Source organism: Camponotus floridanus, unplaced genomic scaffold (assembly GCF_003227725.1).
Source record: "Camponotus floridanus strain SB8 unplaced genomic scaffold, Cflo_v7.5 scaffold117, whole genome shotgun sequence".
Taxonomy (NCBI): Eukaryota; Metazoa; Arthropoda; class Insecta; order Hymenoptera; family Formicidae; genus Camponotus; species Camponotus floridanus.
The window spans coordinates 412,014-438,039 of NW_020229234.1; the positions used below are offsets into that span (position 1 = coordinate 412,014).

General features: G+C 39.9%; 2 protein-coding genes across 13 annotated transcripts in view; one reads left to right on the forward strand and one right to left on the reverse strand.

Moving 5' to 3' along the window:
- LOC105248145 (centrosomal and chromosomal factor) overlaps positions 1-22,455 on the forward strand; it is a 57,041-nt gene extending 34,586 nt beyond the window's left edge. For 4 of the 8 annotated variants that reach the window (XM_025415223.1, XM_020026516.2, XM_011252767.3 and 1 more), the window contains exons 4-8: positions 8,686-8,819; positions 10,032-10,385; positions 18,840-19,015; positions 21,085-21,367; positions 21,573-22,455. In XM_025415223.1, coding sequence (XP_025271008.1) covers positions 8,686-8,819; positions 10,032-10,385; positions 18,840-19,015; positions 21,085-21,367; positions 21,573-21,949 — 1,324 coding nt within the window. In that variant the 3' untranslated portion in view covers positions 21,950-22,455. Of the gene's footprint in view, positions 1-8,685; positions 8,820-10,031; positions 10,386-18,839; positions 19,016-19,663; positions 19,762-21,084; positions 21,368-21,572 lie in introns of those variants that run through there. The other 4 variants (XM_011252762.3, XM_011252763.3, XM_011252769.3 and 1 more) reach the window with 3 other exon arrangements.
- Positions 1,202-26,003, reverse strand: LOC105248144. Of its 5 annotated transcripts, XM_025415226.1 has the most exons (4): positions 25,623-26,003; positions 23,912-24,041; positions 6,460-6,636; positions 1,202-1,806 (listed from the first exon to the last, which is right to left on the reverse strand). In XM_025415226.1, the coding sequence occupies exons 1-4, from the start codon at positions 25,965-25,967 to the stop codon at positions 1,598-1,600; spliced, it is 861 nt and encodes a 286-aa protein (XP_025271011.1). In that variant the 5' UTR covers positions 25,968-26,003; the 3' UTR covers positions 1,202-1,597. The 5 variants fall into 5 exon arrangements, with proteins under 5 accessions (XP_025271011.1, XP_025271012.1, XP_025271014.1 ...); XM_025415227.1 differs by lacking the exon at positions 1,202-1,806 and having other exon boundaries at positions 4,346-6,636; positions 23,912-24,111; XM_025415229.1 differs by lacking the exons at positions 1,202-1,806; positions 6,460-6,636 and adding an exon at positions 21,640-21,898.
- Between the last annotated feature and the right edge of the window lie 23 nt (positions 26,004-26,026).

The following is a 26,026-nucleotide window of genomic DNA, read 5'->3' on the forward strand; positions in this document are numbered from 1 at the left end:
ATCGAGATTAGTAACAAGAGTAAGGAATGATTTTTCGCTCGAATTTTGCGCTTTTCTTCGTGTATGACCGACAATGAGGGTTCGTTCACCGATCAAAGTGATCTACGGATCGCATTGTTTGCCATCTTCCGATTCGGGGAAGGGGGAGGTTACGAGAGATCGATCGCATCGTGCGTCATGGAATTCAAGCTTTCGTGTTGATTCGTTCGATCGACGCACACAATGACCGCTAGATTTATCTTTATTGCACCGACAGAGTAAATTGGCAAGGGAATCGAGGGATGAAAAACGCACCTTTGGCAAATACAAAGTTTGCGCGGTATCGTTTCGCGAGACGGAGAAGCAAAAAATTAATCCCGGCGCAAGGTATAAATATAAAATTGATGTACGATCGATCGATAATTGTTGACGATTCGCGGTAGTTGCGTTTTATCGCAATCCCGCCATTTATTTCCTCGCGATCGCAATACAGTCAGTCTTATCTGCTCTGAATCTGCATCCGATAAGGATTTATTGACCGATCGATGCGATTGACTGATAGAGATTTCCATCGGTTGTCACTCCGCAATTCCACGAATAGAGATCGGTCGGTTGACCGCGCTCACTTTCATCACCGCGAATGTAATCGAGACGGAAAAAGATAAAATGGGAGCGAGAGAGAGAGAGAGAGAGAGAGAGAGAGAGAGAGAGAGAGAGAGAGAGAGAGAGAAGAGGCTACATTTAAGAGTTTCGCGCTCGTCGATTCACTCACGCACTGTACACGTGTTACAGGCCACGACCTTCCAAATTTGATATCAAAGTTCGAGTCCAGATCGCGCGCGATTCGCTCCTTTTAACATTATTTGCTCCTTTTTGCGACCGATGCGAGAGATTGCGCAGAGAAATTGACCGTTTCTATTACGCAATCGTATATATATATATATATATATATATATATATATATATATATATATATGTGTACATATATGTGGGGGAAGGATGCACACTTGTGACATATAAATTTACTTTAAGCATACATTCATCGATTATTAATTATTATTAGGCATCAATCTTTTGCTGATTGCAATAGTTTGTAACGTAATAACGTAATAAAAAGAAAAAAAATGTAAGCTCCATTTCTCTCTCTCTCTCTCATCAGTTGCAGACAGATTCCGGATCATAAAATCTTACGAAAAAATTTATAATAAATGTTATAATCGTGTCTTAGTTTATTAAATTAAATGTCGGTTTTCAAAATATCAATTTAAATCATCATTTATACAGTTCTAATACGAAGAAAGAAATTCGAGAACGAACGAATCATTAATAGCGACGCAAAGTTTGTTGTGCGTAGATGATTTGAGAGAGTTTATAATTCATAAATACATCCACATCGCGTTCTACGAAACGCATAAAATAAAACCCTTTGTATTAAATCGCCTAAAGGTAGTCATACAATTTATTTATTTTCATAACATTATATTATTCTCTTATATCTGTGTAATTTTATCGCGATGTATAAACGATGATGAGAGAATCTTTTCTTAAAATTTGAACATTTGAACGAGTGTAAAATGTATTCCGTAAAACATTTCGTATTACGTCTGCAATGTCTCGCTTAAAACAATGACAAATACACGATTCGTGCGACACGCGTGCAATATACGCAGCTGTCTCTACATCTGAAGGTGATTCCAGCATTTGTTTTCCCTCGCCTATGTCCACGTGCGGTCGTCTTTCGATGCCGGCGGAAGTGGCACGTGGTAGATTCCACTTGAAACGAAGCGACTGCTGTCATTCGGGATAATTCATGTCCGATTTTATTTTCTGGAAGGTCATTTATTTTCAGATTTATTCAATCGTACATGTCATTAATTATTCAAATCGAAATTATTAGGCCATTCGAGGATAATCTTAATTTACAGATGTAACGTATTTAAATTTACTATTTATGTTGTACGCAAAGCAAAAAGATTGGGACGACATAAAAAGACAACAAGTCGGTATTTCTGAGAAAATGGAAAAAGGTTTTCGCATGATTCACGTCGATCGAAGAATTTCCCGACCTGTAGACGACGACGAGAGAGAGAGAGAGAGAGAGAGAAAGTCTCCCCCCCGTCGTCGTCGCTCTCTACGCGTGGCGTCGCGGCGGCGAGGCAGGACAAAAGCGAGCGTTCGTTCGCTAAACGAGGCGTAATCGGCGGAGAAGCTTCGGATAGTGGGGACGTCTCGAGTGGTCGATCACGTTGGTGGGGATGCCGCGAACAGGCGCGGTCGGGGACGACCACGACGACGACGACGACGACGATGACGATGACGATGACGATGTCGGGGCCGGAGAGAAATGCGATCGCCGGCGCGATGAATCTCCGATAAGTGGCGGCGCGAGGGGAGAGGCGCGCTAAAAATAATACGAGTGGGGATAATTGTCCGCCGTCGGCAGGAGAGCCCCCCCACGCTCCGTGGAGAGGAGAGGGAAAGAGGGGGAAAATCCTGACCACCTTCGAGCGAGGTCCTCCGACTCCTCCGGCCTCGGCTCGACGCTCGACGCTCGACGCTCGACTCGACGTTTCGTGCACGCTGTTAGATTATATCCCGCTCAGTTCTTGTCTGCCCGGTGACAGATACGGGGCTCCCCGGGTGCCTTCTTTATATCCTTCGCCTTTTTTTCTCTTCTTCTCTTTTCCTCCTCGACATCTCTATTACTTCGCGACGGAGCCGAGGACGAGCCTGAGGGGCAGACTGGAAGAGACGCGCGAGGAAAGGAGATACAAATCGAAGCATATCGACCTTTGGCCGGTCGGTCGCGCCCGCCAACATGCAGTGAGTCTTCTCTTCTAACGACAAAAATTCCTAACGAAAAACCTCCCGACAGTTTATAACACGCGCGCTTCCATCTCGTGACGCGACATTTCCATATCTGAACGACGTTCCGTTATGGGCTGTTTATTTTTTTATGTTTTAACGTGACGCGTGGAATTGGCTGAATCTTGATCAAACAGGGTCATTACGCGGATTTTGAATTAAACTCGAGATTATAATCGCTACGTTGTAACAAAATTATTACGCGTCACTATATATATGTATATATATCTATTGGTCGATATTTTAACATGCGTTTGTTTATTTCGTTACACGCTCTTCCTAATACTACTACGTCTAACATTATTATGTAATATTATTTTATTAAAGTTATCGCATGTATAACGATTTCTTTATTATGCAAAGATAAATATCTTAGACAAATAGATGTTGCTTGAAAAAGACGTAAATTTATGTAAAATATTACTTTTTATTTTATTTCTCGCTCTTTGCGTAGATCGCATTACAACAATTTGCTATTTATTTTTGTCCGTTAGTAATCTCGCATACATATACGCTTAATCAGTTTGCCGCTTTAGTTGCATTCTTTCTTTTTGGCTCCATCGATTGAATTTACTTTTCTCAGAAACCCTCGCGCGTTTTATCGCAATCTTAAAATAAAATAAAGCACGAATCGATGATAATTGGCAGCTTGCAGCCAAATAAGCGCGAAGCGAAAGATATCGTTATTTTACAACAACTCCGATATTAATCGATACTCGGTACGCTAAAAACTTTTCTATAAAATCTCCCATCTCGCATGATTGTTGATTCCGCAGAGAGTATCGATAATTATATAATTTCTCTACATTTTTATAATCGGGGTAGTCGTTAATTTTATATCCGATGATATATTTTTAGCCATTTACAAGTAGCTAAAATTGAATACGATGAAAGAATGATATATTTTACATCTGGCGTATGCTCAACATTTTTTTCTACTAGTTTCGTACATTACACGTATGCAAATGTTAAATTCATACGCTAACGTGATTTATACTCGCGCTCTCCGTTATACAACCCTGACCGTATAAAAAGATCAGCTATGATATCTTAAGCAGTCTTCGTGCGGCTAAGCAAATAAGAAGTGGTGCCCTTCTTATCTCTTGTCATACGAGATATCTACCGTGTTACAAGATTTTCAAAACGACACGAATCTTTACATATATAACTTCAAATATATGTACAGGATATTTCTTATATGTAATGTTTTATCGTATATTTTTTATAATTGACAATGAGAGTCGAGTCCGCTTTAGAAAATGTATTATTTGCGACAAAGTTCAGCGTAAAAATTCTATTTATAGCCTTATGCGTCGTATATAATACAGAAAGCAATTTTTAAAAAATATATTGTACACAAACACTGTATATATATATATATATATATATATATATATATATATATAAAATATAGATTAGAATACATATACATTAAAATATATGCCGGCGCATAAAATTATAAATAGAATTCCGTTTCGATTTTTTTTCACGAATTATAGATTGTCGAAGCAAAGTTATTTGCGAGAGAGAGAGAGAGAGAATTGTTTCGATACCGAGGCGGAGCGTCTCTCTGATTAAAATTTTTAACGATGCGAATAATCAACGTAATTATATCGAGATTTATTTTCTTTTATCGTGCCTAAAAATAAAGAAAGGAATTTCGGAAAAGAATTTTTCGCGTTCTCCATTCAATGTCCGCTGACTTGAAAATTCAGCTTTTCGATTTTTATCGTGATTCAGATCGTATCGACTTCCGCGTCGATATCTGTCCCGAACAAACGCGCACGTATCTTTCACCCTTGATGCCGATGCGTTTACCCTCGTCTCGTAGATTTCTCGCGCTCCGCTTTACCCGCAACGTTCTTCCCCCTGCTCCTTCGCAGGCCATCGTGAGAAGCGTCTTATCAGCTCGGTGGATTCAGATAGTCCTACGGCAGCAGGGCTATAACCCCGTCGACATTAAACTCGCTATATTGGATTTCGCGAAATTCGCACTCCTCGACCGTGAGGGACCCTACGTCTTTCTCCGGTGGCAAATACAAATGGCGTATTATATCTACTGCGCATTTTTATCTCTTGTTTATTAAATAAACTTGTCGCGATTCCGGTGAGCCGATTCCTAGGGACAATAATCGAAAAGTTGAATAAATAAAATTCCGCGAAAACGTCAACATTAGCAGCTTTATCCGCGTGTATTTTATCGAGGATTTTCTTTATTCTATCGAGGAAAGCGCTCTCTCTCTCTCTCCTCTCTCTCTCTCTCTCTCTCTCTCTCTCTCTCTCTCTCCGAGTCGATCTCCGATTGTCTAAATAATCGTCGCGATTGTTACATCATGCGGGAGAGGAAGCGCTCGAGATCGAGATTAGGCGGGCGGCGGCGGCAATATTAAATAAAAAGTATGCGGCGAAGGTTCTCGGAAGAAATCCGAGATCCGCTATTGACGGCTCCCCGTCCCCCCCGTGCAGCCGTTACGCACGCATATTCTATGCGTGCGCGCACACGTACGCCCGCGCCAGCCATAAGTCGCCCGTAAAGTCACTCTCGATTCCTGTTAGGGTGACGTTACGTCATTAAGCGTTACTTTCCTCAACGTTGGGCCATCGTCACGCGTGCCTGCCAAGCGCAAACTATGCGGCGTAGAGGCCGCGGAAAACGCCCTCCTCGCCCTCCTCGCCTCCTCGCCCTCCTCGTCGTGCAAGTAGCAATGAAAGAAACAAAAATCGCTCTTGTCGTAAACATCTTACCGCATGATGGAGAATGACGTGGAATCGTCAGCGGAATTAAAAACAATAATAAAGAGGACTGCATTTCTTCGCACCAATGTTTTCTAGATTCGCGACGATCAATTTGGACTCTATGTCGTAATATTTGCGGAATGTAGCGTACATTTTGTCTCGTCCACGCGCGTGACCTCTTATGGTCTCGTTGGCGGAGGAAGGTTCCTTCCGTCTATATAACACGCCATCGGTCGGTCGTTTACATTGCGAAACGCATTAGCAGCGGGACGCGGATCGCTGCATCGAGCGTGTAATTGCACGCAGCGCGTGCCCGTCTAATACCGTTTTGTCTTTCTCTCTCTCTCTCTCTCTCTCGTATTTTAGCGGTTTACAAAGTACCCGGTTGCACCTGGTTGCAAACCATCCGGGATGCGCGCAACCAGTTTCACGGGGAAACGGTCTCGTCGTGCATCGGATGAACGTTCCGTCGCACTTAGTGCTTAATACGATGCACTTAAGACGCGCATCCTCGTGTCATCCTCGAGCTCGTGTCAGATGTACGACACATCCTAAGACAATCGGAACCGTTAGAGGCATATTTACGCATTGCCGTAAAAAAATGCACTCGCGCGATTATTTGCCATCCAAGACGCGCGCGTCTCGCTTACGCCAGTGAATCTATGCGGAATATTTTGCCAAATAAAAGTATTTGGTCGTATAATTCCAAAGTAATTCGAGCTTCGTTTTACGCGTCGCGAAAAATTTCGATTATTGATTTTCGCTTGGAAATCTATTTCTATCCGTGTGCTATCGTCAAAAATATCTCTGTTCGAGTATCATCGATACTCGACCTTTGCGACTCATAACCTGCCCTAATGTTACGTAAATGTAAATCACCCAAGTAGCTTGCAAATTTCGCGGGGGTCAGATCGCACTTGGTATCAGGTGTCTTTCGTTGTTGGACTGCAAATTTTATATTCGTCACGGCTTCGCCGGTGAATCGAGACGTATTGCTGACCCGTGCACTTTTGCACGCGAGTCGCAGTTTTCGTCTAGTTGCGTGCCGCTCGTGTGCTAAAAACAAAAAAAAACATTGGTTTAACTCGAATCTCAAATTTAAAGAATTCAAGCTAAAAAAATATTAATCGAATTAATGTACTTTAAAATGCCCTATCCAAGAAAAATAGTCTCTAAGTGTATCGAAGACGCAATTTTTTTTCCGAGTTTAAAAATGTCAAATTTGTACTTTTCGCTTCTGCTAAAACTGCCATTTCGTATCTTTCATTTAATTTTCCATCAATAATATACACGTACAAACTGATGGAAAATTAATAAACAGTCTAATAAAAAAAATAAGGATAATCTAATATTTACGTACATAAAATGTTCTACTCGCTTTCGCGATCTCTTCTTTTTTTTTTCGTTCCTCGCAAATTTCACGTATACGCTTATCGATGCTTCTCTCTCTCTCTCTCTCTCTCATTCTCTCTCCCCTGTCGAGCAGCGGGCCAAGTTTGTAGGATACCAAACGCGCGAGAGAGAGCATCACGGATCACGGGAATCGTGGACGTCGCGAAGGTGCCTCTGGACACGTACCGGTATGCAGAAACGTGCCCGGGGGACCGCGCGATCGCTCAAGGTCGCATCCGTATTGACATTATGCGCAAACGTAAGGCGGTGCTTTCGTTTGTTTTAAACTGGACCCGCGCGCTTCTTCTTCTTTACCTTGTTTGGAACACGTTAATCCGCGCTCGGAGATAAAGCGCACGTGCGCCTGGGACGCGATGGCCTTTTGCGCACGCATAATTATGCGCAATAAAAGAAATTCGTTACACGGACGACGTCGTCGTTTCAAGCGATAATCATGTATATAGGGTCGCCAAGAGTATGAATATGCAATTTTATAATTTATCGCAATTTGCAATTTTATTTCCTCCGAAAAATGAAATTCTTGTTTTATCGGGTTGTTGTAATTTTGGGTAAAAAGATGGCATTGAAAATGACGGGGAAAAATCGAAACAAATTTTGACGAAATATATAATTGCTGCTTAAAGCTTACGCGACAAGTAAGATTACGTTGATACAAGTATACAAAATCAACAAAGATATCGATGTACTTAAATAGATGATATATTTGTTGAAGCTTTTTGCTTCATTTGTAACCGAGTCCAATTGACACGTCATCACTTTGACTTCCGCAACGGAATATTTTCCGGAACTTCTCGGGGGGTAGATCCCTACGTGACTCGCCCGCATTCTCCGCCGACAAGATAACGTCACGCTTTGAAACAGAAGGAAAGAGACAGAGAGAGAGAGAGAGAGAGAGAGAGAGAGAGAGAGAGAAGGGCATACTTTAAGTGGAGCCATAACTTGTTTCGTCGCGCCGTACGTCCCCAGAAGCCTCGTTATTTCGTTTCGTTTCAGGTAGACCCCCGGGCGCGTTCGAGTGGCCGGCGAGCCGAGACAGGTATAAACAACTCGTCGTTTAATGGTAATGGCAAAGAAGTAATGGAGTAGCCGTGTTGTTCCGGCCACTTGTATGCGGGGTCATCCGCAGCGAGAGGGAAGGAGAGAGAGAGACGCGCAACGAAAACTATAGGGTCGAGAGGGAAGGTGGTGACCCTTTCGGGCACGCGCCCGCATTCGCGGAGTCGCTCTCCCCCGCGAGAGTCGCCTTCCGGCGCGTCCTCGACAGGGCGGAACGCCCGACAACCGGGGCACCCGCTTCAGCTGCGCGGAAACGGGAGGGAAAAAATGGTCAATTTGCGTCCGATATATAAATACGTATGCTACGCTTACACTCTCCGGGGTGTCGCGCCGCTTCAAATCCCATGGGTAGGGGCGTATTTGTTCGCGCGAGACGCGATCCATGCGCGCAACACGAACCGCGAAGCCTCCTCGATCGTTCGAGTGTATTCGTTGTCGAATAATTTTCAAATGATCAGAGAAGCTCAATTTGATTTTATTAGTATTAATTTTCTCTGCTTGTAATCGTTATTAATCAAGCTTTCGAATACGGCACGATGGCTTGATCGAAGGAAAATCTTTCTTTCGCTCTTCACTTTGTTGGGGTAATCTTGAATGTTTTCGCATGTATATATAACAAGTTTCTTCTCGTTACAGCTCTTCGTATCGGCAGATGAGCGGCGTGAGCACGATGGGCGTCGGAACCGGAACGGGGAGCACCTACGCTCTCCCTTACATGACGAGCAGCCCTACGGAGCTGGCGTCGTCGCCTCAGCTTTGGAACACTCAAGGTACGTATCAGCGGAGCTAATTGACGAGATAAGTACGCGTCCTTGCTCAGCTATACCTTTGACGGATGACTACTAGCATTCCTAACAATGATCCTGTATATGAGTCATCGAAAGCTTCTAAAAGAAACTCTCTAAAGAGATGGTAGTTTCTGTAAAGAGAGATTCATTTGCTACCTCAGAAATGCTACCTGCAAAACATTTTTTTGAGTAAACTTTCTGTTTTCTGCTAAACAAAATTTTTAGAAATATTGAAGAAAAATGAAATATGGTATATTGTATAGAAAATTATTGTAACAAAAGAATGAAATTCTCTTTTGCACTTGACAATGCATACCATAGGGTATTTCATTTTTCTTCAATATTTCTAAAAATTTTGTTTAGCAGAAAACAGAAAGTTTACTCAAAAAAATGTTTTGCAGGTAGCATTTCTGTCACAATAAAGATGTATCGTTATTTTTCTATCTCTGTTATTTGTGTTTGTTACATCGAATTTATAGCAGCAAATTCTATTAGTATCTTTTTAATAAATTAGAGTCCTAAATTCCATTAAAATTAAATATTCATCGCTACGTTAGATAAATATGAGTTTGAATATTTTAGTTTGACTGATCTTTGTTTGAAGAGCATGTTTCCTGTATGCTGTAAAACTTGACAAGTTTTAACCATCAATCTTAACATGAATAGACGCGTCATAAAAAGACTTTTAAATTTTACAAACAGTTTGGACGTAAATTCTCTGTCTAATCTCTGTCATAAATAAATTGATCAAGTGCAAAACACATATCGCACTATTTGTTAATCATTTATCTCGGTTAATTTTTCGTACTTAGAAAATTGTTGCTACATTTGTAAGAGCATTTTTTTGAGCTTTAGTAATTATTTCATAATTTTACTTAATTAGGATTAGTCGTGATGATGAATTGTCTATCGTTCAACGACGCGTACGTAAAATTTCAAGTGGATTCTAATACAAAATGTTGGAATTTCCTAATCTGATTTACAAACTATACAACTCACTTGAGAATTGAGGCGCAGTAAATAACGACCTCCACGTAGACATTTTAAAAGCAAAAAAGATTGTCTTTCTCTGAAAAGAAGAAAAATTAGCGGAGAAACGCTGCGGTTAAAAGGACACCCCATGGGGTGTCTCCGAGCTGAGACGACCTTCGCTAATACGCTATTATCCTCGTTTCTCTTGCTTTCTGTCGACAGGTCTCGGCACCGCGCTGTCCATCGCCGAGGATTACGGAAGCAGCAAACCGTCGGGCATGGTGTCCCATCAATCCCTGCCGGCGTTCTCGCAGCCGTTTGGAGCGCGATCCGGCTACCGTTACAGTCCACCGTACGCGACGTCCCAACAGACGACCACCGACACGCCGACCGGCCGCGCCGTCACCGCCAGCGCCGTCGAGGCCGCCTCCTGGGTGTACGCGTCGATCCGCGAGGGCGCTCAGCCCACGAGCGTCGATCCGCTGACGACGCAATACGGCACGTTTCAGAAACGGCAGACCGTTAATTCGGCGGCGGCACCACCGCAACTCAGCGCCTCGGCGAGTCTAAGCGCAAGTGAGTATTTTCTTTTTTCAAAGCGCGCTAATTAGCTATTTAGCGCCTCTTTTTTTATTTACGATCGAGCAGAGTTGTGATGTAGCTAGATGTTTAAAAGGAATATTAGAATTAGAGCAGCTCTAGAAAGAGTACCTTCAATTCTCTTGACGCGCTATCCTTGGGAGATAAAGGAAGGAAAGTGCTAGAATTCTGTTTTTTATAATTTTATATAAGAATATTTAATAATTTTATTTTATAATTTCATTTCCAATTACACAATTTTAAAGAGAATAGAAGGTTAATATTTTCTCGTAATACTAAATAAAAGGGTTGATGAGAAAAATTGACTAAAAGCAAGCGGATCGCATAATTTAATCATAAAATAATACTAGTGAATTAATTATGATTAAGTTTATTTACGATTGAGTTGAGTGGTGATGCAGCTAGGTGTAAAATTAGGATTAGAGAAAGCGTCTCTAGGAGCGTTTTTAACTCTCTCAATGCGCTTAATCCTTGTGAGATGAGGAAAGAAAGATGCCCTTTTTTAGAAAAATAATTTTATATTTTAATTTTAATAATTTCATACATTTTATTCTTATCATATAATTTTAAAGAAGATGCAGAAGATTGATTCTTCTTTCCTTTCTCGTGACATTGAAAGAGTTAATAAGAAAAATTGCAGATTAAAAGCAGGCGTATCGCGAAAACGATTTCATCGAAAAATTATAGGTAAATTAATAATCTCATTCGTTTTGTCACGAAAGAAATCATGAGGAAAATCCTCATTAAATCCATGCACAACGATAACGAATCGTATCGGTCTTGAAAAAAATTAATCCCATCGATGTATACAGCGATCGTCGCGTATTCTCACGACTTGGATTAATCAAATCGCGACGTTCGTGTCTCCGGCAATGAAATCGAGAATCGAACAGTCCCCGCGATAACACGAACGTGTGCTGGATTTTATTCGACTCGTGGAAATTGACGAGAAACATTCTTCATAGTTTATTAATCATCGCGACTTGTTTGCTGGATATACACGTATATCATTTTTTCACGCGCATCCCAGCGCTTTGCGATAATGTATTCGAATCCTTATCTTCTATTTCATAGAATATTGGATTGATTATTTCATTAAGCCATCATCGAGGAGAGAAAACATTTTTCTTTTTTGAAATATTCTCGCGCGCGTCAGTAGTTTTCATATTTAGACTTGTGGCGCATGTTAAACATGTTATTAAAAATACAAAATAATTTCTACAATTATTTAATTAATTAATTAAGTTGATTTTTTTATTTGATTTCATTAGACTCGCAAAATTTGTTCGTTACTAAATATTTTTAAATGTAAGTTGATTAAATATGTGATGTATAAATCGCTCGGAGACCCGCAAACTTTCAAGTGAGAAATATTTCTCTTCTCGTTTCTTTTCTATTTTTTTTTCTTTTCCCATAAACTCCGACACATTCTCGAATTAATTCTTCCAAGCGGTCCCCGTAACACGAAACCGCAAAGTGCAGGCAGGGTAACGTAAGCGAGCTGCAAGTGACCGATCGGTATAAGCAACCCTCATCCGAGGTGGTCCTCGAGAAGCCAGAGACTACCCCTGTGGCCGTGTTGCGCCGCATGCGTCCCTAAAGTGGGCGGTATCCTTTGATGCAACGACGATCCTTCGTCGCGCGCATCTGCATCCGTACGGAAATAAATGAACGCCGGCGCTAAAGCAACGCACACGCGAGCTTTCTTGCATGCGCGTGGATATCGTCAAGCGTGAAAGAGAGAGAGAGATCGGTGGGCGTGCGTGCACACACACGCTTCCTCGAGCTCTCAAATTCCGCGCTCGCGACACGCGCATTGTTTTCTTATATATAGTTTTTTTCCTTCTTGAAAACTTTATTCGACTATAATCGCCGTTTTATCTTTATATCGTGCCATTATCCAGGATGTCTCACAATCTTCGTATTTTAAGTGTATTTTGAAGCTAATGTAAATTCAAAAATAATCATATACAAAAATGTTGAAGCTGCAATAGTTTGCGATGAGTTATAACGTAAGCGATCAAAATTTGTCAATCATCTCGCCTTCAGATGCATATCCGATCCGTCATTTATTGATTTTTATACAAGTTGGGCCATATTGATCTTTAACTATAGCTGATTTTACTATTTCTTGTATGTTGGTACGGTGATTAACTGATATTAACGAGTTATAAATGTTGTACGTAAAACGATTAAATTTTTCTTAATGATTTAAACAATTAATTATTACAGATAAACGGAAAACTACAAGTCTAATATTTTCACACGTATATAAAAAACTGTCATTTTTCTTTCGATCCGATTATTTATTTATTTATTGTCTTGTAAAAATTAATAACAAACGACTCGATTTCATTTTACCCCTAGAATATGCTATTAAAATATTGCACGCAGGTTGTGAGATATCTTGTGTAATCGGATACTGTATTGATAATCCTTGCTCTATTCCCTTAATTTTTCAGAGATTTATATAATTTTGGGCAATGAGACACTATTCCTCCTCCTTCTCAGGCATATGATAAATTGACGTTTAACTCACGCTCGCGCGATGATCAACGGCGTGTCATGTTGCGGTCGTCATAAATAATAGGGGAAAAAGGATTCGATGTCTCGTTACTCGTGAAAAGTCGAATAGCGGAGAGGAGATTCGGGTGGTACGAATAGTCACACATAGTTGTGACTAATTCGTCCACTAAATTAGGGCGGTCCCGGCAGACCATTCCAATATCGCGTTTCAGTTTTCCCTTACTTGGCCCTATCATCCTTGCTGGCGATATTTCTCGAGCGCAACTTTTTTCAGAGTTTGCACCGTAGTAATTATTTACGAATAACGTTAAATCAATGCGCGTACGATCGGTCGTAGGATAGGTGGTACGTATCTTTTACGAATTTATATTCGTTATCGCGAGAGAAAGACTTATAGTTGACACTCGGGTCGATCGCTATCGATGTGACTCGTCGACTTTGTAAACGATAGTCGGCAATATATCATTCAGAACGGTTTTATTGTGTCTTGTTATGACTTATCGAAAGTAGATCGACTGATAAATAATTAATTCTTTTTTTTTTCAACTCGCCCCAAGCTTTATTTAATGCTGTAAAAGTTCAATTTTATCTATTTTTCTCGAAGGAAATTAGTATAATATGTATTAATTAATTTTCGAGGCGCATTTTCTCCTCGTCCCTTTACTTTGTAGACGCGTCAGTGTCGCCGACTTTGCTCGCGCGACTCTCGAGTCTGCTCTTTATCGTCTACGATTTCGGAGTTCGCGGTATCCAGCGAACGAAGGTATTCGTCGCAGGTGTCCTGAAGCAACCTCTCTCCGCGAGAGAGAGAGAGAGAGAGAGAGAAAGAGAGACTCTCGTCTTCGTCTTCCGCAACACCTGTTTCCGTCACGCGCGCTATCGAAGGAGGCAGCGCGAACATTGATACGACCATGACCTAGGTTGCACGAACGAGCCTAATCTAGTTGCGTCTACTCGCGATACGCAGAGGTAACGATAGGGCTGTATCTAGCGGGAACGCGCGGCTTACGATAATTCCACCGTAATGTGTATGTTCTTCAGGCGTAACATCTCTTAGGTATCTAATCTAAAACCGGTCAGCGACACGCAGCGAAAACTGGCGGTAACCCTGGAATGGAAGCGACGCATCGTCCGACACGTTCTCTTCTCCGAGAAAATCGGATAGAGAGCGATTTTGGGGCTGCGACGTCTCGCGAGAATTTCGTTGGGTCCACGGTGGACGACGTCTTCGAGGCTACGATTATCAAGCATCGACTTGGAATCGGACGCCAAAGAGTCGTGTCGTTCTTTGAAGCTGACGTAAATTCAAATTCGCGATGCGTGTCTTTAGTCAAGTTTCGATCCAATACTCGTGGCGATGAAATATCACGTCCGCCGGGCGTGTCGTACGAGAATAAGCGGTTTGATTAACACACGAATTTTCCTTATCGTTCTCTCTTTAAATACCTCCTCCGTGGTATCGTTCGCATTTAATTTTGGCTCTTATGCAAGCTCAAGTTCACGACCATAGCTGATATCGCGCACTGTTCTTTACTCCTCTTTTCCCTGTTTTCGGATAATAATTAAGTCTCGCTGGTCCGATAGTCGCCGGCGAATATATAGTAATGTTTATCGAGTTAACGTTTCTTGGCAACGTTGAATTCATTTTAGATACTAATAATGACCGAGATAAAAAATGTTGGCCTTTCGAAGTTCACGGAGGTCGCGATCAGACTCTTTTATCCGCGTGACGTAAAAGTTCACCACAGCAATGTACGAGTTTAAGTTGAAAAAAAAATAACTTGCCGAATCTCTCTCTCTTAAATTGTTAATCTTCGTCAGAATATTCTCTTATTTGTCTTGTCTAAATTGTACGTATAGAGATGAAAATAATCGAGACACTTGTAATATTCGGAAAAGGAGAGACGGAGAGGGCAAGATGCGCATCTTTGAGGGATGTATCGGTCGAAGAGGGAGAATTTGAAGACCTTAAGTGGTTCTTCAGGGACTCGACAGAGTCTGCGGTTATACGTGCCGCACCATACGGACTCCATTCCAACAGACCGGGAGAGAGAAAAAGAGATGCTTCTTTTAACATACCGCGACCTCGAATATCTCGAGTCCGCGAGTTCATCATGCCGTACAGCATTTAAGTTTAACCGCGCCAGACACGCGTATCCCACCACCTACGTAGGGGGAGAGAGAGCATCTCTCTTGGCATGCTTTCGTATACTTTGTACAACGTCGATGCGGGAGCACTGCGAGAGCTCTGCATTATGAAGGATCGTGCACGTGGCCGTCCGTAAATTAATCTGGAGGATTGAGATTCGAAAATTTCCCTTTTTAAAAGCACGCATCGCGCAGACCTCTTTTTTTCCATTTACGGTTCGAAATAAAATTAACGTACATAGCAATCTCTCACATGAAGTTTCTCCGATTAATTAAATATCGCTTTTTATGTAGATATGCAAAACTATCGAGGGTTTATCGACGCAAAAATAATCCCTTATAATAATGATTGGATATCAAAGGATAGAAAGGTCATAAATAAACCAATGGCAATTGCAGCGCTCGCACACCTGTTGCAAACGAGGCCCGCGGGTAGACGCCGCGCGGGGAAATCGATCGAGCTTTCTCATTATGAAATAACAAGTGTCGCGAAGCCGAGGGTAGATTAGCGAGCGAGCGAACGGTCGGAAGAAACAAAAGCGCAGGTGAACAAGAATGTTAATGCGATGATAACGCAGCGCTTATTATCGCGCGTCGACGTATAATCGTCCAACTGTGAAATTAGGTTCGCCTGCGAGAAGCAACGTCACAATTTCCGATTTATCGCGCTTGATCTTTCGAAGCGATACGTATCGCGCGTATTTTTACCTCTGCAGCTCCTCTCCTCTCCTCTCCTCTTCGTCGTTTCTTCGTCGTCGCGACGGCGTCGTTCGCGTCGTTCGGAACGTGAAAATGCAACGTGAACCCTCGTACGCAACGTTCCGAAGGTATTCCATATAGAGGATACCCCCGGGCTACGTCAGCCGCATATTGTATAATATCCGATTGCTATCCAAGTCCGATTCCGCCCCTATCTCGAGAAGATTCTCGTGTCCTCTGACCTTTTCGTCCTCGTGTCGGTTTGGTAACTCGATTCCTGCATTTTAATTCCTTACCTCTCCTTTCATATCTAGTTACGGACGCTCCTCCTACCTTGAAAACAGCGTGCCAAGTTTATAGACGCCATAAACGACACGCGAGCAGTCGGATATATCTCAAACTTAATTCTAATTTAATGATTCGGAGGATGCGACGTTGAAGAAGACGAGCCTCCTAATTTTCCTCGTAAACACGCTTCACGATTGTCATAAATCACTAAGTATAGTACCCGAAAGACACAAAATATTAATTTAATTGTATATTATTATTCATCTATTTTATTTCATTTATTTATTATTATTAAATATTCATTTATTTTATTACTATTATATTTACTTGGATATATTATATGAATTTATTATATATTTATGCAGATATTAATGTATGTAATGTATATTTTATATCCTTGTTATAATTCCATCGTATGCACAGACACACGTGCGTTCACGTCGATGACTTTCCGCGGACGTCTCTCTGCGGAAAATGCTCTCGATAGAAAAATCACTCGCGCTTGCAAATTGTCGCGAGAGCGGCGACAAAAAATAATCCGACATATTATTAATAATCTAGTATTTGTGGGTCAAGGTGGCGTCGTGAAGGCGCGAGAATGCAACTCGACCCGCGCGTGCATAATACGCACGGCTCTTTATGAGAGAGTTCGTAGGACTCGCGGACGAACATCAGCAGCTTCTTGCTTACCTACATACAATATCCGATTGCTTCCCAGTGGCATTTCTGCCGGATGTGCTGCTCGCGTACACCGACCTCTCCTCATTCTTTCTCCTTCTACGCTTTGCTTTTCTTCTTCTTTTTCTCTTTTCACCGAGTAACCCGAGATGAATCCTCTCTCATTTTTCTCTCCGTCAAGTGACGCGCTCGCTCGGACTCTACTAGGAAGAATAAGAAGACGCGGGGCTTCTCTTCATTCTCGCGCATTCCAGCAAACGTCGTTTAGTAGATGAATTATATGCCAAAGAATATCTCCATTTTTTCTTCCTCTCTCATCTCCCATTAAACAACGAAAAGAATATCGCTTGTTTTTCGCTTTGTTTCGAATTCAAGTTTGTTTAAATGATACACATTTATAGCAGAAATAACTTTGACGTGGCAGTGAATAATTTTGTCACGACAGAAATAATTTTGTACTTTTTTTTTTTTAAGTTTTAGTCGCGGCACATGGCGCGACTAGACCGGGTCGCCTCGCGTTATTATCGGCAAACGCCGGAAATTCTGATAACGCCATGTCCGTTCCCTCGCCTTTATACTTCCTGCATCCTTCCTTCGCTCGTTCGTTGATGCTCCTTGATGTCGCGTTTCTGGTCATTTTCATATTTTTCTTTTCGTAATAATATTTTAATATTCCCCGCGATCCATATAAAATATTATAAATAATTGACGCTTTTAAAATATAAATAATTGACGCTTTAAAATTCAAACAGGAATTCGGAAACGAAAGGAATTTGTTTTCTGTAATTTCTCTGTAATAGACTAGTTCTACAAAATTATTGACAGTAATGACTCAACTCTATACGAGTATATTAAGCTGTCATTAAGAACGACCGTGTTGAAAGGTTGTTGACTTTTGAGACCAAAATTTATTTTCGTCGAAACGTTGGAAAATTACAGAAAATAATTTAGACTCTTGTACGACGTGTTAAATTTTTTTTTTACGACGTTATTCTACGACGATCTTATACTATTACTATTACGATGTAATTTCTCGTCTTTTCTTGTCTCGTAAGCGAAATAAGTAGAACCAAATACTTTTTCACATATTCTATTTTTTCTTTTTGCATATTCCGGGAGTTTACGTCTCAAGTTGCGCTCGCGGTCCGAGAGACTATGCATATTCATAGTCACGTAATGTAGAAATGAGGGGGGGGGGGCATCGCCGCGAGAGCCAACGAAACAATTGTTTCCGAATGGTCACGTAAAAAGAGGCCGCAGATACGGTTACTCTCGTCGGGGACGCGCGTGCAAGTGCTCTTTTTACCTGGCCGCGAAAATTGCGTCGCGCGTGCCGGAAGCACGTGTGTCACATGCACCCATGGCTGTATCGCGCATTTTTCGCTTCTGCGATGGAAGAGGAAATACTCGGGTGGGAAAGAGTCGAGTGTGGTCAACCGTTTGTCTCTCGGGAAATTTATTCCGCACCGCGCTTGTGCACGTCTGCTTTTAAAACACGAGAAAGAATACTTGCCTTTGCGAGAAATAAAAGCGGAAAATATTCACGAATAAAGACGAGAGACGCGTTACATATATTTCTCACGAGACAAAAGTGCACCGATGATTTTTTTCCGCATGTCTTCAAAAGGCAAGTATTTTTTCAAGTGAGAGAGGGGGGAGAGTGATGCGTCACAATTATATTTTAGACAATTAATTAATGCGCTATCATACGTTATACATGTACGTCATTAGGATTCATAGATATTATATTACATAATTTTATATCCATCGTTTTATCTTTACGGACGAACCATTATGAGTCAACGATACATCATGGCATCTTTAAAACAACAACGCATGGACAATCGACTATTTTTCATTCTCCGCAGCTGATTCAAGATTATTCACCAATCTGCGTATAATTAATTAAAAATAAAAGAAACAGCAAAAGAATACATATACGTATATATATATATATATATATATATATATATATATATATATATATTTATAATATTTATATAAAAATTGCTCACGATACGGGTACGTGTGCGTGTTTTGCATGCGATTGTCTGATCCTTTTGAGAAATTCCGTGTGAATGTGAAACGCAGTGCACAACATCGAGGCGGAGTACTTTACGGAGGGCCGCGAGTGCGTAAACTGCGGCGCGATTTCCACACCCTTATGGCGTAGGGATGGCACCGGGCATTATCTCTGCAACGCATGCGGTCTCTACCACAAGATGAACGGAATGAATCGTCCTCTAGTTAAACAACCACGCCGCTTGGTAAGGAAGGCTTCGCGACTCAATGCCCCTTGCTCCCTCCGCCTCGCCATTCGCGATCCGGAATAACGGGAACGGAACGGTCTGACAAAGTTGTTTTGTTTGGCGGGATATACTCGCAGATGTATCGTAATTTGCTTTTTGTTTGTCGAATTTGAGAGAATCCAGAGAGAGAGAGAGAGAGAGAGAGAGAGAGAGAGAGAGAGGAAAATTATAGACGGTGATTTTTCTTACAAATCGTCTCTTGAGAAATCTGGACAATTGTCTCTGATTTCCGATACCGTTCCGTTCCCGTGTTTTTGGATCGAATTTGCAAGGTACAGTCGAAAGAAAAAATGAGACGAAAAGAGAGAAAGAAGGAGAGAAAGAGAAGAGAGAGAAAGAGAGAGAGAGAGAGAGAGGTAGAGAGAAGCATAAAGGATTCTTTCTCTCGCTTGTCACTTTCTTATCACTGTCCAGGAGCCTATGTGGAAATTCGCCCGTGATGTTCTGCCTTCCCGTAAGTCCGAGCGATCGCATTCTCCGACTGTGATTCTACGAGGAAGAAAAAAAAATTGTCCCTCGAGACTCGTCCATCGAGCATCGCCCCGTGTATGTTTAATACGCGCACGAAAGAAACATCCCTAACGTATGGCCTCATGTCTGTTTCAGTGGCGGACCAGGGCAATTTCTACAAAGACTCTTCTCTCTTCTGTGGGTATAGTGGCGCCCGTCGCGTCCTCGCGGAGGAGAAAACGAGCCGTCGTTTGGTAGGTGTCATCCTCCCAATCAGCATTCTCTCTCTTTCTCACTCTATCTTTTCCTCTATTATTCTACCTGACAATACACGCTATATCGAATCAACAATGATATTTTTCTCTTGTCTTTCTTTCTTTCTCTTTCTATTCCTCCGCAATATCATCGGCATTCCCTGTCCCGTAGTTTGTCGCGCTTTTCCCATACTCGTCATCTTCGTTGACTCCTTCTCCGACCAAGTACGGGATATAATAGTTAATGATCGCGGTAATAACTTTTGTCTTTCAATCTTTACCAATCTTTTGTCCATCTTTAAACGATATATTAAATTGATGATACTTCAAAAAGAAATAGTTATTTTTAATCAAATATACGTAAGAATAAAATCGATGGATAAATGAAGTTTGTATTTGAAGTTTGAGTTTGTTTTTAAGATAATCTTCAAATTAGAAAGAACCAATAATTAAAATTGAATCGCACAATACTAGCATTAGAAAAAAATCTATGCTAGTATTGTATGCTAGAGAGCTTTTTTCGAAAAACGATTAAGGATCGACGAATGTTCTTCCTGTCCTGGCTTTCCCTTTAATTTCGCGCTTTCATCAATCATCACGCTAAACCAACCAAGCCAATCAATTATCGTCGACGAAAGCATTCTTCCCGATCGTTTTCGTCATCAACGACACGTTCCTAGCAGGAGACACAACTTTCGAATCGCAAGCCCCGAGGTGCCACTATACCCATGGTACGAGCACTCTCCTCCTCCCTCCGAAATCACGTGCAGCCTGTTAAATGTAAAGTACGTCTCGTGTCGCTCGTAATTTTTTCAATCACACAGAATGATTCTTTGTGACGTTTGTTGAGTTTTTCCAGGCTCGCGCGTGATCTTCGGAGGGTGGCTCGCTTTTCTACTCCGCGATCTCTCTGCGGTACCTTGCACAGAAAGCTTTCTAGTCACGGTAATCCCTTCCCGAGCTCACTAGTGACCTGGTGAAAGCGATTGATCATTATCACCTTTCCGTTAAACGATTCTTTCCCCTTTAAATATTCAAAATATTTTCCGATTTCCTTATTACATATTTTTTTTGAAATGTATGGTCCAGTTATTTTCTTATATATATATATATATTTTTTTTTGTGCATCTATACGTATTTTTGATATGTAAATTTCAATGTTTCGTTTTTCGAGAGAGATTCTATCGAGATAAAATCATGCACCTTTTTAAGAGCAAATCACCCCATCCTTCTCATTAGCTTTCATCGGATCCTCATTTTCAAATTTTTCTTTTCGATCGAAGGCAGGAAACGGTTGTAATAACGACTTCCTATTTCTTCAGTCTGCTTCGAGGCGCGCTGGTCTCTCTTGCAGCAATTGCGAAACGACGATGACATCGTTGTGGCGTCGCAACGCAAGCGGCGAACCGGTGTGTAACGCTTGCGGTCTTTACTTTAAGCTACACGGCGTCAACAGGCCGTCGACTATGAAGAAAGATAGCATTCAAACGCGCAAACGGAAACCTAAGGGCGGAATGAAAACCAGCGACACACCTCTTTCGGGCAACGTTGCGCAATGCGCAAACAACAACAATAACAATAACAACAACGTTAAACTCGAACCAGGTAAGCGTGTCGAACATATCTATCGATTTAGCGCCCTTCATCGTTTAAAAATCTCAAATAATTTAGAATTTTTTATTTTTATTCGTTTGCGTTTTCTTTTCATCTACAATTTTTCGAAACACTCCCGCGATATTTCCGCGTCCGTTTCACTATACTTATTGTTGTCTCGTTTGCAATTTTTTCACAATTATTTCATTGCCGATAGATACCTATGGCGATCTGAGGATGGCTCACACTGGCGTGTCACAAGTGTCATACACGAGCAATATCTACAACACCCAGGCTTCGAACAGGATAATGTCCTATCAGCCCACCACCACAGGTCTCTATTATGAGATGATGAATTCGCAGCCACAACAGCAATTGCTCGAGACTCATTCGCCCAAGATCGAGTGTCCGTCTTCACCTTGTGCCACCCGTTCCCCCGGAATGGTCTCAGCTGGTCAATCACCGGATCATCACCAGCTCACTTCGCCGCATATCGTTACTCTGGGCAGTCCATCGAGTAGTCCAGCTGGTCCTAAGATTATCCTGGATAACGGACACCTTGAAAGATCTACGGTTGTGTCAATATCGTCCTAGAAGCTATTCAGAAAGAAGCCGGATACTTCTCTCGAGTTGTCACAGCTCTTATATTTCTTGAGAAATTTTATAATATATTTATATACAGTGTGTGTACATTATATATTTATATATTATTAAATTTCGTAATTTACATATGACTTGATTGAAAGAACTTGTTTCAATTTGTGCAATTGTCGTTTGCACAATATTTTTTTTTTTTCAACCAGCAAAATAAGCATTTTGTTAGGTTTTCTGCGCGCATTGTGATACACAAAATTGAAAGTTATACTTTTGTAGAAATCGTGTGTATAAGAAAGCAAGAAAGCAGTAGTTGTAAATATGCGTTTTAAAAAATTTTAACATGAATTTTTCGAAAAAAAAAAAACATGAACTTTCTTTGTCCAGGAAAATGAATTGTACTTTTTTATTCAATCTCTTCTTTTTTTTTACCAAAGAAGACTTTATTAACAAGTCTTGCGAATCGACACTTAATACCAAATTGCAAAAAATATTTTATCTGTATATATAGATATATAAATATATATATAAATATAACGGGAATTTTTTTATATATAAGATTTAGATATTATATATAGATTTAGTAAACATCCTTATATATCATTCGAATGTAAGAATAAATAGATAAAAACATAAGGATTTTACGATGGATATATAGTGCCTTTGTTATATATGATATATAAATGGTATCGCCTTTATATGTAAAGCATTTAAAAATAATAAGAATAATGTAATACACAACTAGACAATAAGCATGTAACGATAATTGCTGCATATATTATACGAGTGAACATATTCCCTTCTCTCGATGGCATTACAAGACTAATATATACAACTATATATTTTCCTTAATATATAGTGCTGTAATAATGCATCGCAAATATATTTCGTGTAATATATTTTTAGAATATTGTATATTGAAGCATCAGTTATTTTTAAATAAAAAGGGATAATTAAAAAACAAAGTTAGGAAGCTTTGTCGATGCCTTAAGATGTAATCGTATTAAATCTTAAATCTATATATAAGTTTACATTTGAAAAAAAAAAACAAACATTTAAGAATTTAGAAGTAACAGATATCACTGTATATAAAATTAATGACTTATATGTAATAATGTCAATTATATAATTATGAAACAATGTGACAATTATAAAAATAATAATGAGAAGAAAAATGACATTTTGTAACAGAAAGAGGAACCGATGCGATGTACATTTTCATCATACGCAATCGCGTAATATAAAGCGTGCTACTCGTGACATTTCCTCGAAATTACATCCATCGCGTTGTTTAAAAGCCAGATAATGAACTTGTAAAATTATGAGGTTGAACTTTCCGAGTTATATGGTTGATACGGGGTTTGCGCTGTTATATCCACAAAAACATTACCTAGCTGACGAAGCAAGGAGTCAGTGAACGACCGGAGTCATCCTCCGGAAAGTTCATCCTTGTGTATTTTTGGCGATAATAAAATATCTCGGCTAATCTCTGCGCGAGTCGCATATGCTCCCTCCCGTAGCAATGGCGTAGCTAACGTACAGCGCGACTACAAAAACTTTATAATAATATCGCCGTAGAGAGGAACTTGTCAAACGTTCGAATTAAAAAATGTATCATTCTTTAGTATATTTTTTTTAATCGTATATAATCTGATTAGTTTCTGTGTTGGAAAGTTTTCTAAAATTTATAAGACTTGACTTGTCGAGACTTATTAAAAATCATCCAATCTCCTGTAATTTTATTAATATATTATAAATTTATTAAAAACTGATGAATAAAATCATTGAAAACAAATTACGATATTTATTTTTTTTATAATAAAATTGTTTCGTTATTTCATAAGAAAATATACAATTGTTTGTTATGTAAAAAGAATGCCTCTAAATAATACGAGTACGCTATTGCTGCATCTGAAGCAATAATACACGCTGAATCGTCGTCTTATTAGAACGATGTCTCACCTGATTCGCTTATCAGCGGATACCTCGGTGTATGCTCTGTAACCATGACAACAGTCCTCCACCCCCAAAGTTTCATACCTCTCCCTCTTGGTAGGCAGGTGATAAGAGAGATAATCCGGACTGAGTATACCTGTAGATACACATCGCGCGGACGCGCGCTTGTACACAGCAAGGTAAACTGATCCCGTCATCACAGGGAGCTATACGAAAATAACTTGGAATAAGAAAATATTAAACCATGTGAATAAAAAAACGAGTATGTAACCGAGATAAACTGGCCTAGGATAAAACTCGTCTCGTAAAATCACAAGATTTAAATACATGTTCGAGAGTTGCTTTGTGTAACATTTCAGTTCCAACATGATATTTTTCTATTTCGTTTAATTTTCTTTTCTTATAATTATCGATTCGCCGCGATGAGGTTCCTTAGTAATCTAGTATTTAAATTCAAGGATTTGAAAAATGCGAAACTTTAAACTATTAAAAGTCGGAAATATATGCAAATCGGAAGATGTAATCAATTAAGAGATCAAGAGATAGTGTAAAAGTTTAAATTCTCAAAAATGCATCAATGGAATAAAATTAATCAAAAGGATATAACATGAATTATAATAAAATATATTTTCAATTTTGGAATTACCAAATCTTTGATAATTATCAGCCACTGATAATTAAAATTTGTATCTCGACATCTCGTTCTATTTATTCGTTAAAATTTAAATTCTCAAAAATTGGAAAGTCAAATGAGAAAAATAAAATGAGGTAGTATGGACTAAAAAAATTTCAAATTCTTTTTAAGTATACTAGAATATTACAAAGTACACTCTCTACACGTGTGCCATTTCTTTATGCTATTTAATATATTGAAAAAAGAATTGTCTTCTCGAAATGTATAAATATTTGAGACATAAAATAATATTAAATTAATTTATAAATAATTTTTCTTCCAACTAAGCTAAATTATATTTTTTAAATGACAGTGTTAGACTTTATATGTAATATATTTACATATCTATAAAATAAGAGAAAAATAATTATTAGAATGGAATTTCAAAATCCAAAATATAAATTGTATATTTGTTGATATTTTCTATCTTTTGTGCTTATTGCAATATTATTGTACATATTTTCAGAATAATAAGGGAAAATAGTAGAATAATATCAATAATAAAATATTTAATGTAAATATATGATATAAATATAGAGGAATTAAAAAAATATATAATCATAATCTAAATTATATTTATAATCATAGCATCGAATGGAATCGATAATTATAAAGTATGCATATATCTAGAAAATCTCATGGAGAATTTTTAACACGAGCTGGATTTTCTTTCTCTCTGAAAAAAAATACATAGATAAAGTTATAAATTTTTTTGTTGACACAAATCACATCCTTGCTTAATCTTCCATCAAAATTTTTTCTCCTAATGACAGAAAAATGATATATCTCAGACTATCTAAACAAAATGATTATGAAATTATATATGATTTTCCGCGGTGTATTTATTTTTACGCAGGTATTATTTTTATTATATCTTATCTTATTTTCATTGACATTCCAACATTCTCTCGCTCATAAAACTGAGATTGAGGCTTAATCGATAAATCAATAAGCGAATCAAAATTTCTATCTCTCGGTGCTTTGAGAGAACGATTGTCTTGCTTACTTTTAAAAGAGACTATTATTACTATGATTTTAACTCACCTCTGCAGTTTTCAGATTAACGATGAGACCGAAGGCTGAAGAGACAGGATCGGGGGGAGTCGATACCAACGTAGCAGAAGGAGAGTCCAGCATGGCAGTCGTCTCGTAATCGTCGTCAGTCAATATTTGACGGGCTCTCGGATCAAATCGAAGCTTCGATTTTGCGCTACTAGACGGCAGCTTGAGCGACGACCATCGAATAAGGACGGCGGCGGCGACGACGACGACGACGACGACGACGACGACGACGGTGAGGACGGCGAGGACGGCGACGACGACGACGGCGAGGACAGCGACGACGACGACGACGGCGACGACGACGGCGACGACGAGAGCGGCAGGCATTCCTCTCGCACTTCGTAAAAAACGCACCTGTGTCAAGCGCGCGCCGCGTGCGTGTCTCT

Coding starts and splice junctions, on each gene's coding strand:
- LOC105248144 (XM_025415226.1), bottom strand. CDS start 25,967: ATGCCTGCCGCTCTCGTCGTCGCCGTCGTCGTCGCCGTCGTCGTCGTC. Junction 24,042..25,622: donor TTAATCTGAAAACTGCAGAG/GTGAGTTAAAAT, acceptor GTGTATCTACAG/GTATACTCAGTCCGGATTAT. Junction 1,807..6,459: donor GAAATTTGCAAGCTACTTGG/GTGATTTACATT, acceptor ATGACCTTCCAG/AAAATAAAATCGGACATGAA.